Here is a 20,492-nt window from a genome sequence, read left to right on the forward strand (position 1 = left end):
GCAGAGTGTAATAGCGGCCATATAAAATGTGTGCAAAAATCATTTTTATAGGGCTCCTGAAACTCGATGTGACAGCTGCTGAATCATATAATTGCTCAAAGAAATAGAGTAAACTGTCAACAGGATAAATTATTTTAGGAAAGTTGCACTAAAAAAACCCAATAATTGCTCATATGTAGTCATGCTTTCTGTTATAAGGCATTAACTGTTTAGACATCTGTTTTTTTTGTCTAACTGAGAATGACATGTCGTCGCTCTGCAGCAGCCATTTCTCCATAATTTGAGGCTGTTCATCAAATAAGACGACTTAAAGGCAGCAAATGTGAAAATTTGTCACAAAATCAAATTGTAAATTATCTCATGCTGTTTTGTTTTTTCAAATGCTGGATGGCTGCAACTTTTCTTCAGCTCAATCAGAGCAAAAATTAAGTATAGCCTTAGTTCAGGCAGGACATGATGCCAAGCTCAGCTCACATCCCAGCTACATCAGCTGATCTCAAATAGCTCAATTGATGAAGGGAGTCAGCTGATAGATCACATGATTTCTTTCTATGCAACCAATTGGCAGATCTCATTCAGGTGCCCTATTTAAACTGCTCTGGCCTGCCTACTGTTGCTGCTTCCTCTGCAAGCTGCTTTGCAACCTGCCTCCACCCCAGCTCCTCCTTTTCATGCTGTGTCTGACTTATCAGTGTCATTTCTGTTTGTCATTGATGCTGCTCTGTTCTGTTCCTGGGGGTCTTTGCTGCTGCTCTCCCTGCCTTAGACTTTCCATGTAGGCGTGTGGAAGGGCAGAGAGGCCCCAGAACAGAGCCATACCGCCAAATATAATACTGCAGATGGAAATAAAGTTTTCTTTGACTAAAGTGGTCCTGACTGACCTGAAGTTATTAATTCGCACCACAGCACTTTTTCTCAGCATTATTTCTCCTCATCTTGGCCCCCTCTGTTAAATCACATGTTAAATATCTTGGAGTCATATTTGATTCAGAATTGAAGTTTTACAAACAAATCAATCAAGTATTGAAATTAAGTTGCATGCAGCTGCACAGCATCTCCAGACTCCGATCAATTCTCTGTACTTCTGACCTGGAGAAAGTCGTCCTCACCTTTATTTCCACCTGCCTCAATTATTGCCTGGACAGCACATTGTCCTCTGAGGCTCACATCAATAATGCTACTTGGTCTGAATACTTTCATCTACGAAATATTAATCATCTTCACCCATCATGTACACCTCAGAGCGCTGCTATCCTTGTTCAGTCTTTGGTTACATCTCATGTTGATTATTGCAGTTCTGTCCTCCCCCTCATCATAAACTCCAGCTGGTCCAGAATTCATCACTAGAACCTCCTCCATAGATCATATCACTCCTGTTCTCCAGCAGTTTCACTGGCTTCCTGTTAAATACGTTCTGCTTCTCACCTTTAAGGCCTTCCATAACCACGCCCCTTCCTACCTGTCTAAACTCCTTCATATCTACACACCCTCCCACAGTCTTAGATCCTCTTCTGCAACTCAGATCACAATCTGCCCGCTGGACTACCATGGGCTCTAGAGCCTTCAGCCGTTCTGCCCCCCGCCTCTGGAACTCTCATCCCCACGACATTCCCTATATTGACTCCCTTTCCACTTTTACACACCTTTTTAAGCTGTAATATTTGGTCTGATGTAACGGCAACACTACAAAGTGTTAAACAGCCTCGCCCCCTCTGACATCACAGAGCTCCTCTCCCCGTATTACACTGTGAGAGAACTGAGATCGTCTGACCAAAGACTTCTGTCTGTCCCAAGATCCAGGACTAAGTGTTACGGGGACAGAGCTTTATCTATCGCTGCCGGACACTCTGGAATTCTCTTCCTCGTAATTATATAACAATAATAATAATCTTTATTTATAAAGTGCTTTTAAAAACAGAGTTACAACTTTTGAAAGGTCTGATAAAAACACTTCGGTGTATAAAAACTGAGGAAACAAAAGAGTTTAAATGACCTTAAAACTCAAGTAAAATCAGGAAAAGCTCTCGGATAAAAGTATGTCTTAACAAGACACTTAAAAGAGATCACAGTAAATGCTCTGTCACTTTTAGTTTTCAACTGAGCCTCTGGAACACACAAAAGACCTCTGCTGCCCGAGGACCTCGAAGTACGTCCTGGTGAGTACAGTACTAAGAGGTCAGAGTTAAAGCTGGGAGAGAGACCATGAGGAGCCTCAGAAGTAATCAGTTAAATATTAAAATCTATTCTAAAACATACTGGGAGCCAGTGTAGAGAGACTGAAACTGGAGTTAAAAGCCTGGCAGCTGAGAGTCTGTACAGTCTGGAGTCGATTTATGGGCCAAATTACGATAACAAACTTTCCTGGTTGTTTAGGACACATGCATACACCTGTTAATTTCACCTCATGCTGTATTTTTGTCTCACATCTCTTCCTCTGTGTCTCTCCTCAAATCCCTCCTAACCCCACTGGCAGGCACAGCTCAGTTTTCTCCTCTTTATTGTTTGGTCATTTTGGGTCTTTACCAGAATTTGAAAATGTTCCAATTAAAAGCATTTTAAGGTCAAGCTATATCCCTGGGTGTTCAGTAATCTGAGACCATGATGTTCTTACCCAACACAGACGGGAGGAAAAGGATCCTTACAGACGCCTTTCCATCAGCGTCACTGAATGTAAAGAACTGTAATCTGAACCAGCTGCGTGTTTACATAATAACACAAGAAAAGACTCTCACACACACACACACACACACACACACTGGCACACAGGTGAGTGTGACAGGTTGCTGGCTGCAGTCCCTTCACTGCCCTCGTAGGACCTTAACCATAGCAACCAGACTGGTGTGATGACTGTCTGTGAATTTACAGTTGCCCATAGGCCCTCCTCCAGGTGGCTCTAGTTGCCAAGGAGACGGACTAATAGCCACTTAACACAACCGCCTCTGGCTGGAAATTTGGATCCATAACACACTGCTGAAATGTTTAATTCCAAGTATTAGCAGCTGAATAAACCAAAAGCCCTAATGACCCTCTCATAAACACACAGATTCAAACTATAAATATATGTGGTGAACTTTGTGTTGCATTTTAGGCACGGATTAGGCTTTAGAAATTAAGTCTACCAATATTCTCCTTCTATTCTACTTTATATATATCTAACTGCACATTACTTTATGTTTTTCCTTACTTTTTTTAATTTATCAATTTAAAATAAGGTATAAAAACATGATATTCAGCAGGCACAGGGTTGAAGAAGGGGTTTGAAATTCACCAGCTGTTCAAAAGGTTTACTGCTTAGTTTCTCTACTTATATATTTTTTATTTGTCTGTTAATTATTTGTGACATATATATTTATACTGGAAAAAACATACATTCATATTTTATATATTCATTTATGAAAATATAAAAAGAAAGTGGGACAAGTTGATTAAGATATATAGTTGTATTTGTATTGTTGTTGCTGAAGCTGTTGTGTCATGAATAAGTAACTGTGTTTTTCTTTATATAATAGTGTCTTTTAGCAGATAAATTATTCTCTGTTTCCTGCACAGGCACTACAGATGAAAATTAGCTTATAGCTAACTCCGGTGTAGCTAAGTAGCTGTGCACTGTCCCTGTTAAAGAAATAAAAATAAAATAAAATAAATAATAAATAAATACGTAAATATGTAATATTAATATCTATATTTATTTTTGTAGAGAAAAAATAATTGGCAGTATATCTTTCATACATTTACACTGGTTTATATTTGTAAGTAATGGAACATTTATATATTTATATTACACACCAATACAGGTTTCTATTTTGTAAGATAGACATTTTGTAATTAGTATAACAGATTTATGTCGGTTATTTTTGTGCGACAAAGTTAAATGGTAATAAAAACTGTATATTTAGAAAAGCCTAAGGTAAAGGTTTATCTCCATGAGGAAGATGTCTGTTTGTTTTTACTCAATGACTTCAGAAGAATGGGCGGGGTTTAATACGTTTATATCTCCTTTTAGACTAACTATTGACTGACAATCTGCATCTACATTATGCTTTTCATTATCTGTAAATACTTTCATGTCTTTATTTACATGTCTAAAAATAAATAAATATCAATATCAAAACAGTGAGCATGTAGCCTCTCCATTCATGCTGTATGTCTTTTGTATTGCTGAGGTACCCAAATCATGTCATTTTAGCAGTTTGAATCAAAGTTTAGGTCAGTCCAAACTGTATTGTATTTTACATTGTATTATCATTGTACTATCTTGGAAATCATTCATACTGTATTTGGATATGAAGCAAATAAACTGATAGGCCAACGCTATCCCATCAAATCATCCACTTTTACACATTATACTGCAGCTGTCATAAAGACATGGATGGAAAATGTGTAATTGTATCCTTGATTCAGCTCCTCCAGCACCGTGATAATACATATAAAGAACATTATATATAGATTGAGCCGTTTTCTCTGATATAGCATGATCCTATAATTGAGAGTAGCATTTCCGGACATATTTCTATACACCCTTTATTTGCTCTATTGCTATGTCCTCTTACAGTAGCTATTACGACATCCAATTCTTTGAAGCACCTATGACTCACTTTCCCCCGAGGTATCATTAATGTTTCATGTAATCTAATCGAATGTAACCTAAGTGTACATCTCACTGAGGTAGTGCATGACCATCAAAATTTATGAGGATCTCCGACCTCAAACTGAGGGGGGTCTTTGATAAACCATCACAGGAAGCAGAAGCCTTCAGGCAACAGAAGCAAGCAAAGGATTGATTGGGTTGTTGGTTTAAAACACTGGTGGTGCTTAAGAAAAGGTGAAAGTAAAAGGAGAGGAGAAAAGTGACGGAAGTGAAACGTGAAAACCTTCTACATTAAAATCCAATTAAAAATTACTTAATGAACCACATGGATTTTGACAGTGGATTTAATGAGACTTATAAGTTATAGAGCTGCTTCAGGGCTAAACTATTTTAGAAGAAAAAATGTATTAAACTCCGTCAATATATGTGAGTCAGACTTCATGATTTGACATTAGTAATGTGTTTGCTCGCCAAAAATACTTGGAGTGAGAGAACTCACCATTTTATTAGGTACACCTGTTCAACTGCTCATTAACACATTAGCCAATCATGTGACAGCATTAGTCATGTAGTCATGATGAAGACGAGCTGCTGAAGTTCAAACAGACCATCAGAATGATGAAGAAAGGTGATTGAAGTGACTCTGAACGTGGCATGGTTGTTGGTGCCAGACGGGCTGCTCTGAGTATTTACTGGGATTTTCAGCACAACCATCTCTAGGGTTTACAGAGGATGGTCCCAAAAAGAGAAAATATCCAGTGAGCCAAAATGCCTTGTTGATGCCAGAGGTCAGAGGAGAATGGCCAGACTGGTTCAAGATGATAGAAAGGCAACAGGAAGTCAAATAAGCACTGGTTCCAACCAAGGTGTGCAGAAGAGCATCTCTGAAGCAACAACACCTTGTCCAACCTTGAAGCAGATGGGCTACAGCAGCAGAAGACCACACCAGGTGCCACTCCTGTCAGCTAACAACAGGAAACTGAGGCTACAATTCACACGGGTTTTCTCACCAAAACTGGACAATAGAAGATTGGAAAAACCACATTCAGATGGAAGCATGGATCCATCCTGCCTTGTATCAACGCTTCAGGCTGCTGCTGCTGCTGCTGCTGGTGTAATGGTGTGGGGGAGATTTTCTTAGCACCAACTGAGCATGGTTTAAACACCACAGCCTACCTGAGTATTGTTGCTGAGCGTGTCCATCCCTTTATGACCACAGTGTACCCATCTTCTGATGGCTACTTCCAGCAGGATAACGCACCATGTCACAAAGCTCACATCATCTCAAACATGACAATGAGTTCACTGTACTCCAATGGCCTCCACAGTCACCAGATCTCAGTCCAATAGAGCACCTTTGGGATGTGCTGGAACGGGAGATTCTCATCATGGATGTGCAGCAAGTGTGTGATGTCATCATGTCAATATGGACCAACATCTCTGAGGAGTGTTTCCAGCACCTTGTTGAATCTGTGACACCAAGTTTTAAAGCAGTTGTACCTAATAAAGTAGCTGGTTTTAGTCTAATTTAAGTAGATTTTGGTACATTTAAACTTCATTCAGAGTCAGGCATTAAAATTACATAGTTCGACAAGTGTTTGTCCCGGTGGCAGTCTGTCAGTAAATGACTCATACAACAGGTGTCATGAATTTCACTGGAGAAAATCACACATTTATTATTAAGGATAAAGCTGCTAATTCTGTTGCTGTTGAGGATATTTTGTTTTTCATGCCCAGGGCTGAAGACAGCACACAACTTTTAGTTTTTAAACTTTAATTATTGCCAGTGTTCAGCTGTGCAAGTTTGTGGTGGTCACAACAGACATATCAGCATATTCTTTCCTTACAAACCAGTCCAGACTCTTTTATTATTAAAGACTGTTGGGTATTATGACTCATGTTTGTACAAGTCTCCATTTTGTCCGACAGCTAGTGACTGACTCTGAACAGAGACCAAAAACAGCCAATCAAGGCCGACTTTGAGAGGTGAGAAAAACCAGTGGAGTATGAAAAACAAAATGCTGCATCTACATGTCTGATTGGTTGTTTCATTAAAATGTAAGACTGCGGAGGTTCGAGTGTGATACCATTCCAATGCCCTTATTTCATCTTCAACAGTCGGCTCACAATCCCATCATTATAAAGACAATGGCCAAAAAGACAGGACTTCCTGGCGAGTCACAGCTCTGGAGATCGGCTCTCCAGGTGAGAAATGAACTTTAATTAGTGGGTGTCCACACATTATTTTAAGCTGATACAGAGGTGGAAGACAGATCTTTCAGTAAAAGTAGTAATAACTTTGTCTGGTCAGCTGCTGATGAGCTGCAGCGCAACGCGTCCAGTGTGTGCTTGGGGTGGCACTTGATGCGCATTGAACTGGCAGTTTGTCCTCAGCTTATGGTCAACCCAGTCTCACTCCTAAGTCGCCAAAACCGGCTCTTGATCAGTAACTTCAAGCGTCAGACACTGACAAAAACAACATCCTTTCACAGCTTTGACTTATTCTGTTGGGCTGTGTTGCCTGTATATGTAATCAGCATGCTGCACGGACTAATGTACACCAGAAATACTTTTACACCATCCACTCATTAAACCAAATAAAAACAACATAAATTCATTAGACATGTACCAGACAAAGACGAGCTTCCCTCTGCGACTCCTCAGAGGTTCTGACTCTTGAGCAGAACGTTTGAAAGACAACAGGAAACAGTTTAACCCTCAGTGAAAGACCATTGAGAACTACATGAATGCAAAGTAGCCTTGGCTTTATGATATTTCTGTATAATTTAAATTAAGGCAAATACATTTGTCTTTCATTGCAATTTCCACACAGCTGTATACACTTGAGGTTATAATTCTAATATGTAAAGAAATGAGCGTCTGTACGACTGACCTGCAGCACCTGCTCCTGCTGTAACACTGAGGGAGGAAACAAACTGTCAGGCCTCGAGCTGCAGGTTTAGTTCAGGTGAACACTGGCCTTTCATTAAAGCAAACAGATAACTAATAGATATGGTAGAGTTATATTAATTACAGACTTATCATATAATTGATCAATACTGCACTGATTACCGATGGGACATCCTCAACTTGAATTTCTTCAGATTTACTGAAGGACGTGTGAGCACGTCTTATCATCTGTTTAATTCAAATTTTTTAATCGCTCAGTGCGAGTATTAGGCCAGAGGCTGGAAGACTAAGGATATCATTTTAGACAACAACAATAATAATAATAATCTCGGCCCACTCCCCTTATCACTGTTAATACATGTTGAACCATGAGAGTCACAAAGCATGTGCAGTTTACAGTGACAATGGCTGCAGATTCACCATCATGATTAATGGTGGTTATGTTTTAAACTAGGGGTGCACCAAAATGAAAATTTGTGGCCGAAGCCTAAGCCAAATAAAATTAAACGCTTGGCCGAATACCGAGTACTGAATACTGAATACTGAATACTGAATACCGTTGTTTAGTTTTTCATTAGTTTTTGCAGATGAACCCTCCAGATTAGTGTTGTCAAGGTACCAAAACTGGGACCCACGGTACGATACCAATGAAAGTATCGCGGTTCTGAGTAGTATCAGGATACCACAGCAAAAATGAGGCAGATGTGCCTTTTGTCATTTATAAAAAGATAAATCACTTTTCTATAATACATCAATGATATTTCAATGGAATAAATTACTTATTGACTTATTCATACTTCAAAAACAGCATCAATAAGTGATGAACATAGGGGGGATCAAAATAAAATAAATAAATAAAATAAAAATCAACCAGCCACCCTCCTCCCCTGACAAGTAAAGAACAGTCCCTCCATAAGTAAAGAACAGTCCCTAAAGTGCGGTGAGGTTTGTGGACCGTTACCTGCCACAAAGGGAGAAATGTGAGTGGCTAGTTTCTCCTCTGACACGTCACATACCTGTGTGCTGCCATGGCTCGGCTGTCCAGGTACTTTTGGGCAGTCATGACACCAAGAAGAGGACATTATTGGAGCCGGACTTCTCCGTCGCTGGTAAGCCGTTATCTTGCGCCGTGGAGCACTATGGCCGTCGTATTTGACAGGAATACATTCCTGTCTGTGTCTGTGACCCCCGTTCAACCCTCAACCGGTGGGATTCGCTGCTGGTTGAAATCTGTACTCACACAGCGTGCTGAATGATTTATTTTGCTCGCACAAAACTATTTTTAGTCGCAAATGCGAGTGCAGTGACCGACGGAGTAAAATAACGCCACACTGCTGACATTTTACTCAAGCTGTTTGATTGCGTTATCAAAACACGCCGCTATTATTCGGCCTTGCTTTTCACTTATTCCACCGAATACCGAATGTGTGTTTTTTTGCAATATTTCGGCCGAATATATTCGGTTACCAAATATTCGGTGCATCCCTATTTTAAACAGAGGGTCGTTGATTCCACACAGAGGCAGACAATTCTTATTTCTATCCAGCAACTGTCCATTTTGCCAACTGAGAAGAGGTGAGACACAGAGAGTAATTTGTTGTCTCGGTACAACACCGCAAATTGATGTTTTTTTGTCATTCAACAGCAAAAGCACATGGTTGGGTTTGGGAACAAAGAACAGGGTTTGGCTTTACAACCACACTGGAAGCGAACAGGTGAAAGTCAGAGGTTGTTAATCCCATCCACCACCCCTCATGCCCACCCTACTTTGAGTAACCACTTCTTAACTTACACTGTTGTGTAATGGATTAATCCTGGAAAGCTGTTGATGAAAGTAACACGGCGATTATTCGACCCATGAGAATTTGGTCGGACGAGAGCATAGCGACCAAATAATCGACTAGCCGACCAGGAGACTACAGCTCTACCAGGTTGATATGGAATATTGCTCTTAAAGGGGAACTACGGCAATTTTCAAAATTCAAACATGGTATTACTATGATCTCAGACAATCCATTTTAGCAAACATTAACAATGCTCTCCCAAATCCAAACAAGATCTTCTGTTTCCAAACTGGGAGCACTACAGTAGAATAAAGTTCATTTAGGTGGAAAAAAGAAAACTGAGTGTGGGTTCACAAATTCAGTTTCCCATTCATCGTAGCAGCTCTGGGCTTTATACCTGATGACATCACAGGTCTGAGACTCTGGTTTCTGGCTTTGAGAGAGAGTAGCTTGTGTTCCCACACACTAATTGAATTTTCCTCGGCCATGGAAATCAGATGTGGAACTCTTAATTAAGGTGGTGTTCTCCTTTGATACAGCCCCCTACTTCAGGGGTTTAGCCAATGGTCAGTTGCCTTTAAAAAAGTAATCTGTTATTGACTTCCATACAAAGACATGGCTAATAGAGTTCTATAACTCATCGGTCAAAGCCTGTACTGCACGGCTTAACACCTATTACTGCACCTCTTCCCCCCTGGGTCTTGATTCGTCTTGATTTATTGTTGTTCGTCATATTTTAATGTTTTAGTTGAAGGCTAAATGACTAAGGTGAACAAGAGGCTAAAAAGAACTGTGAGAGAAAACAAAAACAGGAGAGCAGAAGTGAGGTATTGGAGGGAGAAGTGAAGGATACTCAGGTCAAGGGTATCAGTTATGACGCAGTATCCAGGACATTTATAGTCGATTTAATTTGTCAGTCATCTGGGAGCCCTCTATGCTTGTGTGTGTGTGTCACATTGAGAGGACAGTCTATCGCCTGGGGGCCTCAGGGGACCCTCAGGGGCCCTGCTTCTATTCCCACTCCAATTACAGTCCCGCCAGCTCTCTGTCACTCTGATGCACACGCACACACTCACACCGACACACTGACAGAGAACAGAGGACTCGCTCAGGCTGTAGGACGCAGAAACACACCTGTATTAATAAACGCAATCTTCACCCAGAGCTGTTGATGTACATAATTGCACACCACTAAAAATAGCATTTAACTACAAAGCATGCCAAATTAGTTTGCAGGTTTGTGTGTGTGTGTGTGTGTGTGTGTGTGTTTCTAGGTGTGCTGAAAAGTTACAAACACACAGAAACTTCCTCTGTAGCACCCCGGCTAACACTCGTCTTCTTCACAACAGCTGCAGTGAACGTTAAGAGCAACATCTCAGGCTTCTCACTTACTTACTTGCACATACTTTGTTCCGTACTGCACCAAAACACGTGTAATTAAAGTATTTATAGAATTTTAATTTGCTGACCTGCCAATGTAGACTTCCTGGCACTAGACTCTTTCCATGCACCTTACTTACAAAAGTTTAGCAGCTGGAACGAGAGTCTTCCTGAAGTTTGGGCATGAAAAGGAGCAACAAGACAAGATGGCTGCCATGTCGAATAAAAGAACCATTCATTACCAAGAAGGAGAGGGAGAGAGCAATCTCCCCTTTGAAAATCACCATGCTGAATCCAGGAAAAACCAAAGGCTGTAATTAGACAGAACCATTACAGCCTCACTTTGAATGCTGTGTGTGTGTGTGTGTGTGTGTGTGTGTGTCTGTGTGTGTGTAAGAGAGAGAGAGGACGTGAGTCAGTGCATGCCCACAGATAGATGCTGAGAGCAGCTCGATAACATTTGTGCAGGTGGGTGATTAAAGTTAAAAAAGTGTGTGTGTGTTTTTGTCCTTCGACTGTACACACCTCACCTCCATGTCACATTCTGGAAACCCTGCATTCGTCTTTTGTTACCCTATACATCCGCAGACGATGGAAACGAACACACACACACGCAGAGGTTAGACGTCACACTGAGAGGAATGACGCTGAAAGCCATCAGACCATTTCATTAAAGGACAGCAGGCAGATAGACACACACACACACACACACACAAAGAACTGAAAAAGGAGACAGCTAAGTTCCAATAAGAAGAGTGGATTCTGTGAACTTGGCTTTATAAAGCAATCAATACTGGTTTTCGACAGTCATTTTTTTGCAATACGTGACAGACAAAAGGCTGAGAGAGACGTTCTCTATTGTACCGCTCAGGAACAATGACAAAGAGACAGTGAGTCAGTTTCTGCCATTACTGCAGAACAGACTGTCACACCATCAGTTCTGTGCTTACATAACTTTGACACCGGAGCTTCTGGTCAGTGTTGGATACTCGTTTCACTGTGTTTAACACCACAGTTTGCAGTGAAGGTTGCCTGGCTGTAGTTCTGCTCGACTTAACTGTGGACACTGCTTCTTGCCAAAGTTATTCGTGGCTATCTACAGCAGAGTTATTTAACTGCTTTATCTTTATGCATTCACTCTAATTATTTTTGGCATAAAAAAAGGCATGTCGTACAGTTGTTTTTGCTGATCAATTAATCCAGTTATGTTTAAATCTCTGTGGGCAGGATTTTACAAATAACTGCCACAACTAGAGGTAGAATGAAAAAAATAAACTGCAAATGCACACTGGAAAGTAACACATGCACCACCAGGACTGTCTCATTTTTCTTTAAACAAAAATTTTCTATTGGAATGAATGTGTAATCACAATAAATAAATAAATACATAAATAAATAAATAAAAAATACATGCACAGCAGCTTTAGAAAGAAAAATGTGTAATTTGCTTGGAAGTAGCCATGTGTTACATTAAGAGGTAAGAGGAAATGCTTCAAATTAGTGTTAAAGCCATGGTTCCCAACTGGTCCAGACACGGTCCAAGTTTCTCCTTACTCATCAGTTCAAGGTCCACACAGTTCAAAATTTTCAGTATCAGTTGGTGTGCTCCAATTTAGACCTTAATATCTTAATGGAATAATAATTTTCACATAGCCATTAAATTGCAGAACAGAGGTGGAATTATAAATTGACAAAATTAAATTAGAATAAAATTGTTAAAAGTATTTTTTCAACCCAACAAATTTAATTTTTAAATTTAAACGTAAATTTTTACTTACAAAAACTTGGTTACGCTCTCTTCAGCAAAAAGAATACGTAACCCTCCTCCTGCTCCGACCTATCCTCCTTACTAATTTAGTCAGGAACACTTCAGTCAACGAAAACATAATTTCCATTTGCAGTATTATATTTGGTGGTATGGCTCTGTTCTGGGGCTTTCCACTGGCCTGCGCAGAAAGCCTAAGGCAGAGAGAGAACAAACCTCACTGCCCTTCCACGCGCATATGAGGAAAGCTTGTGGCTGAGAGAACAAACTCCCCTGCCCTTCCACGTGCCTACACGGAAAGCCTAAGGCAGACAGAGAGAGAGCACACCTCTCTGTCCTTCCATGAACATACGAGGAAAGCTTGAGGCAGAGAGAGTAACCCCCCTACCCTTCCATGCGCCTACATGGAAAGCCTAAGGCAGGGAGAGCAGCAGCAAAGACCCCCCAGGAACAGAACAGAGCAGCATCAATGACAAACCTTTTTAGCCTCAAGTTTTGTGTACCTTTAGTTGACAAAACCACAGTGCTTATGAGTGTTGTGTTAATGTCAAGTACAGTAACAGCCTCAGTTTAGAAAACCAGATTTCAAAATGCTTTCTCTAACCTTTAACTGCAGCAAACTGGCCATGTATACACACACACACACACACACACACACACACACACACACACACACGAGCACATGACCACATGACCCAGCTTCATTCTCTTCTGCACCCACTCGCACTTTTCCAGGGCTCTCTCAGCGTGCTTTACTCGTATGAAGTTCACAGCCCCACACACTCACAGACGCAGCTCTTGATGCAGTGAGAGGAGATTTACAACCTCTGTTTTTTGTATTCGGAGAGGACATTTCATTTCAGCTGAACAGCGCAGCACAAATAAGTAAAGGTTACATAAAAAAGCCAATCTAATCACAACACGAGCAGCATTCTCCTCCAGCAGCCCTGAACAGCAGCAGGAGAGCTGAGTTCATCTGAGCTCCCAAACTTCTGTTTGGCCTCTGAGACCAGAGGAGAAACAGGACGATGGGTGGCAAGATTTTATATACACGGAAACATATACAGTAACTGTTCAGCTTGTTCTTTCCCCCTCAGGCCAAAGGTGCAGCAGCTTGGGTCCAACACCTCATATAACAGTGACTGTTTTTTTTCCTCCACCGAGGCCTGGGGAAGTTGAGAAAGAAACTGATTTGTGAACTGCATTTCCCAATTCCCCTTGTGCTATTTACTCAGCCAAAACGGACATTAGCTGAGATTTTATACTGTTGTCTTTTGCTGTCTAATTCAGTGGCTCTCCACTGGTGGGTCGTGGGTCCATTCAGGATGGTCCCCAAATGACTTGCAAACATGTCAAGTTTGTAAGAAACACACTTCATTTTTAAGGGCAGTGAAATTCCGGTAGCACAGTGGTTCAGTGGTTAGCATTGTCGCTTTCCGGGTTCGAACCCCGGGTGGGGGGATGATGGCCTTCTGTGCAGAGTCTGCATGTTCTCCCCGTGTCAGCGTGGGTTTTCTCCAGGTACTCCAGCTTCCTCCCACAGTCCAAAGACATGCAGGTTAATTGGTGACTCTATAGCCCCTTTTACACTGCCAGATTTTCCGCGAATGTCGGGCCGTTTTGCCGGCAAGCTGTGAGCATTTAGACACACAGAGCCGGACTGGCGAGTTGATCTGAGGTGCCCAATTTTCTGCCTCGTGGGGTAGATATATTGGTGGAACCTTTTTGGTTTAAAATGAACGAGGCAGCCTTCCGCAACGGGAGGAGCTGTTGATGACTTGTGGGAGGAGCTGTTGATGACTTGTGGGAGGAGCTGTTGATGACGCCGCACGTGCGACCCACTGGCGGTGGACAAACAGGAAACAGCTGATAGCAGGAATTAGCGAGCAGCTAGTAGCAAGAGGGAAACACAAACCTGACAGACACTGTAAAGATGAGCAACTGGGGAGACAAGGAATTGCGCACCCTCCTTGTCCTCGCAAACGAAGAGGCCATTAACCGTCAGATGACGATTGACGATGATTACTTGCTCACGCCCCCCGTTGCCCCTAAAAAGCCACATTCTATATAAACAAAAGTAGGTAGGCGGCATTTTGCTGCACTCCCCGATTTTGTTTTTATACTGCCAATGCTGAAAAAACACTGATTGGGCTTTCCTGCAAATTTGCACAACTCCTATCTAAAAAGGGCTAAAATTGTCCGTAGGTGTGAATGTGAGTGTGAATGGTTGTCTGTCTCTATGTGTCAGCCCTGTGATAGTCTGGTGACCTGTCCAGGGTGAACCCCGCCCAGTATCAGCTGGGATAGGCTCCAGCCCCCCTGTGACCCCTAACAGGATAAACGGTTACGGAAAATGAAGGAATGAATGAATACATGAATTTCCGGCACAGAATGAGTGACTAACAGACAGCTAATTGAGGGAGACGGTAAACTAGTTGTACAACATGGCCAAACGCAAGTATGACGCTGAATGTATTAATCTGTGTGGACCTTGAACTAATGACTAAGGAGAAATCTGGACCCCGGGGCTGGACCAGTTGGGAACCACTGGTCTATCTGACCTCAGATTTATTGACATTTACAGCATTATTAAACACATAAATGATCCCATGTTTTTTGTTGGAAAAAGCTCTGTTAAGAACATTTATTGTAAAAAATATCGCGATACTTTGCTGTATGGATTCTCCCCTACTTTTATACCTTATTTTCACAGGTTACTTGGGGCCAATGCAGAACTTTTACTTTATCTTATTATACTTAAGATATCCATGCATTATCTACGCAGAAAGGTTTAACTAGGAGATTGTGTTAAATGTATGTGTCACATGATACCGTCCTCATAAGAACCGTATTGTCTACAGGATGGATTCAGTTCCTTTTATTCAACACCTTTTATTTGACCTTCATTATCAAACAGGCGGGCTGAGCTTCGATCACTCACAATGACATCTAACATCAAGTGACTGAGGTATCAAAGATCTGCTCTGTTCCTGTGGATCCCATCGGCTCTTTGACTCTACAATATGACATCAAAGTGGACCCAAACTTTAAATGGCCTCCCGGGAACATAACTTTATAACACAGTGAGGGAGAGACATTTTTTCAACATGGTCTCTCTTTGTTCTTTACCAGTGACAAGTGGAGATGGGCTCGCTTCCAACACTTTCCCATTAGGGAATCAGGCCCAGTATTGAATAAAAAAGGTCAAAACCCTCCCATTTATAATACCTTCATGTTCAAGTCACAATCTCCTCGTGACCTTCCTTTATCTGTAATGCCACTGTGGCCACCCGCAGCGTACTGTACGAGTGGACTTCACATACTGTACCAGCACACAATGACATCAAATGTACAGAGGTGAAATTAAAGAAGGAAACTAACCAGAGGGAAGTGAGAAATGTATTTGATGACGTGGAAGATAAAGATTAAAGGTGATAGACTGATTGTCATGCAAAGAGTTATCAGGACATTCGGTTTTCTCTCCTACCTTCATGACGATGAAGAGGACCAGGGTGACGAAGACGTTGACCTGCGGGTGTTTCCAGGCTTGAGAGTGTCCGATGTAGTCAAACTCCTCAGCGATGCCTTGTTTGGCCCACGTCCGGTTGTCCAGTAATGTCACCAGAGACTCCTTCTGGGTCAGCTAGAGGCCACAGGAAGTGACATCATCAACATATGCAAACACAGGTGGACTAAATGTGACCTTGTGACAACTGTTACAGTATCTAACAAATGCTTTGGCTGAGGGTGTAATTTCCAGTGGGCTGAGGGCAAGCAGCAACCTCCAGAGCTGAAAACTGAAGCCAGCATAAAAGTGTCAAAACTGCAGTTCCTCTAATGGCCACTTGAGGCTCCAGAAGCGAGTCAGTCCCCATAGACCCCCATGTTGAAATGTCCAACTTTACAGCAGAAATAAACATTTTTACAGCCTAGTACAAAAATGATTTTGGTCTCTGTAGCTATTTTCTAAGCTCAAGAAAACTGTGCAGGGGGTGCATTTGTACATATGTAGTCTCTTAAAGTTTTATTAAACCTTAAAGTTACGTATTATTGAGAATGTGGCCACTTTGAGTGACAGTATAAGTGGCTGTCTGCGAAGTGGTGGCACCACCGTCTATAAGTCAGAGCGATCTAATCTCACTCTAAAGTACCGGCGTTGGTCAGTGACTTCAGACACCAATGAAAAAACTGTCCTTCCACATTGGCAACTTGGCTGGTTGCTGTTATTGTTTAACGGCGCCCAGTGGTGTCAGGGGGAAATGTGGTTGGACAACAACTATAGAGTGGGCGGAAGAGGTGATGGATGGGTCCAACAACCTCCAACTTTCAGGAGGCCGGTATTCACTTCCCGTAAGAATGTAAAGCCAGACCTGGTTCTTTTTCCTAAACCCAATTACGTACATTTGTTGCTGAAGGAACAAAACGTCAATCTGCGTTGTTGTACCGACAAGGTGCTTTTATTTTGAATGAGACTATATGCAAACTGCTCGTTTTCTGTAAAAATGGACATTTATTTTGAAATGTAACAGGCTGAAGTTGACACGGCGTCCCAGAACGTCAACAACCAACACACCCAGGGTACATTGTATGTCATATGTCGACGTGGAAAAGTCCATGAGCAAACGTCGATATGTGACGAGGTCGGAGTGAGAATGTGTTGGTTAGATCCACTGCTCACTCTTTCACAGCTCCACCCCATTGTCCAAATATGGTCAATTAAAAAAATCCAAGATGGAGATGGGCCAAAATGCCAAACTCGGTGCTTCAAAATGGCAGTCGACAAATCAGTGGGTAACGAATGGATGTATAAAGACACCTGGATACAGTGTTGGAGGTGGGCCTGCATTCATTCCTATAAAAGCTCCTCAGTGGTGCTAGAGGCCAAAAAACAGTAATAAAATTATTTAACCCTGCAGCTCTTCTACATTTTCCAAATGTTATTGGACCAAGTGGATCCAACCCGATAGTGTTGGTATATAAATATATCCACAGATAGACATCTGTAAATCAGTGGATATATTTATATACCAACACTATCGGGTACCAACACTATTGGGTCCAAAATGAATTTTCCGACCCAATGGCATCACGTGACGAACCCACTCATTGGAAAACTGACCCAAATCTATTGTAAAACACTGTAATCTAACAGGCATTAGAGCTGCCTAATGGCCCACCATTACTATAAATTCATGTGCAAATACTGTACGCTCAGAAAGGTGCTCTACCATCATGTCATTGCTCTATCCAGCCGGCTTGTGGTTATTATGTGCTATTCTCTCATGTTCTGTGTGTGTAGCTGCCTGTTGATATGCACTCATTGCTACCACTCTGACAGATTTGCTTTTGAGAAGACACTAAAATGTTACTTGATGTCGGATGTTCACCTTTCCTCTGAGCCTAAATAGCATCAAAACATTCTCTGCATCCAAATCGAGATGTAAATGTATATATTTTGACTCAGAAATAAAAATACTTCAAAGTGTACAGCGTGACAGACCGGAGAGATGGTGCGCTGGAAGTGTCTTAAAAGACGTCACTGAAGATTTAAGATAGCAGGCAGGGAGTGTAAGGCGACAAATTATCTGTCACAGTTTAAAAGCCCGGATAGCCAGAGACACTGGTGGTGATAATGTCACCCCCTGCCAGAGAAATGATGACTGAGGAGTACGAGAGCAAGACAGAGGGATTTAAGATACAGAATTCTGAGTGAGTGCGCTCCGGGGAGATGGGCTTTGAGAGGAGAGGGTCATTGTAGGCAGATTTAGAGCCTCAGAAGCCTGACTCACCCGCTCATTAGGAACCAACACAGAGACAGCGGCGTGTGTGTGTGTGTGCGTGCGTGTGTGTGTGATTGTGTGTGTGTGTGTGCCCGAGGATGCAGAGAATATTCCTTTTCTAATTCTGATAATTAGACAGATGAAGAGGGTGAAATTGGAGAGAACACACAGACACACACACACACACACACACACATATGAGTCATCTCAGGAGCAAAAGTACAGGACTCTCATCTGAGCTTACCGTGCACACAGACGATGCACATAAACACACGTTGTAACCTGAGCTGTGATCATTAAAAACAATCACACACACACACACACACACACACACACACACACACACACACACACACACACACACACCTGAACATTACACAGGCTGTTATGAAACAATATAATGATCTAAAGTGCTTCAATTACACAGCTGCTCCATCAGGCTACATGAAGACCACGACCAGGGCGGTATATCATAGAGGAAATGTTAATCATGACTGGAGGTGCTGATGACATCAGCTTCATTGTACAAAATCAGGACATGAGACAAATTGGATGAGGTCATTTGATGTGTAAAGTTCACATGAATGGTTCGTTTCTTTTTTTTAAAGATCTTTTTTTTGCTTTTTGCCTTTGACAGATGGGAAAGTCTGATGTTGTGTTTACACTGGGCACGAGACAATTTGCGCAAGTGAATTACATACTGTATAAAGCCAATGCAAAGATGCGATTAGATATGAATTCCTGCTGGGTGGCGTGATGGATGCGATGCGATGATGCAAAATATGCGAATTAAGCAGCATGAATTAAGCAAGTAGCTGATTTCTCGTCATATACTTTCTCACGACAGTTGAAAAATCTGGACATCAGCAACCATTTCACACTGCGATACCCAATCAGCATTGAGATCCTCCGGGGATGTATGACGCAGAGGACGTACCGACGAATTCAGCGGTTTCACAAGCGTATCACATCACTTATTTGCATGTATGAAACAAGTCAACACAAAATATTCTCGCATTCAAACTCGTATTTGCTGTACACACAACATAAGTGTGAAAGGGGGAGAGAGGGGGGACGACACGCAGCAAAGGATTGAATGTTTTCAGCATGGAGTGCAGCCAGTGAAAGAAACGTCTCCCCTGCTGGATTTGTAATTCAAGAACGGAGAACCAAGCTTAATGTTAGTGACGGGTAACGGGTCAGTTCTGGCACTGAGCTTTATGGGTATAGGCAGGTGCAGGTTTTCAAAAATGGACCCTGCAATGCTCTGGTACACCTCACCATCTGAATAATGCACCCCTTAAAAAGCAGGAAAACACTGCGTCATTATGATTTTGGACCAGGATTTTGTTGGTTAGTGGCACGATCGCTTTCTGCTGCCTAAACAGCAACGTGCCAACAATGCACCTAACCAGACATCATTTTAGGTCCACACGCCCATGGGTGCACAGATGAGCAGAAGTTCATTTGCTGGCTATGAAAATGACAACTGCATCGGTCTGAAACTAGCGATGACAATTGCACTGTGCGCCACTTTGTGCAGGATCTTAAGCCCAGTTCAGACCAGAGATTCAGAATGAGATGAGTTGAAACATCCAACTACTTGCAATGTGCCGTTCTGCAACATTGTTAAAACCTGCCCGCTCACACCAATGCAACTTGATGAGATGGTGTATCATCTCCATGCAACAGCTCTCTAACTCCACTCTGTTTGCAGCTTTTCAGACTTATTTGTGGCTCAATATAATTTGTAGCTTCTTAAAATCTGAATAAGGATAGTGACAGTTTGTAGTAGTGATGAACCGGTGAAAAACAGAAACAAAACGAGCATCAGATGGACTGTGTCCATACACACAGACAGTGAGTAGCAGCAGCGCATCACCATCTGACACCGGCACATGGTTACGACAGAAACAGAGGGCTGAGTGGGGATGGAGCACCTACTGCAGCAAATATGTCGTCTGTGGTCATTTTGACTTGACCAGTGGACTTCACTACAAGCCAACTGATTGTAGAAACAGGTGACGTGCTTTCAAACCAGCTGCCTGTGATTTGACCACCTGAGTGTCAGGTGACACCATCAGCCGGCTTGAGTCGAGCTCAGACCGGCCACTTCACACTGCTGCAACTTTTCTCTGCAACTTCCTAAAACGGTTTTGTCTCGTTGTGAATCTTTGGTCTGAGCTGGGCTCTAGGTAGGGCCCACTGTGTTTTGGTGCAGGCTGAATACATTACAGATATAGTATATGCTCGACAAGCCCATAATGCCACAACCTTCCATCCAC

The 20,492-nt window shown here is 42.0% G+C and overlaps 1 protein-coding gene across 3 annotated transcripts in view; it reads right to left on the minus strand.

Annotated features, from left to right (window-relative positions):
* LOC125889152 (chloride channel protein 2-like) overlaps nucleotides 1-20,492 on the minus strand; it is a 228,301-nt gene that overhangs the window by 69,682 nt on the left and 138,127 nt on the right. For all 3 annotated transcript variants that reach the window (XM_049576902.1, XM_049576901.1, XM_049576900.1), the window contains exon 12: nucleotides 15,915-16,070. In XM_049576902.1, coding sequence (XP_049432859.1) covers nucleotides 15,915-16,070 — 156 coding nt within the window. The remainder of the gene's footprint in view (nucleotides 1-15,914; nucleotides 16,071-20,492) is intronic.

Source organism: Epinephelus fuscoguttatus, linkage group LG5 (assembly GCF_011397635.1).
Source record: "Epinephelus fuscoguttatus linkage group LG5, E.fuscoguttatus.final_Chr_v1".
Classification (NCBI taxonomy): domain Eukaryota; kingdom Metazoa; phylum Chordata; class Actinopteri; order Perciformes; family Serranidae; genus Epinephelus; species Epinephelus fuscoguttatus.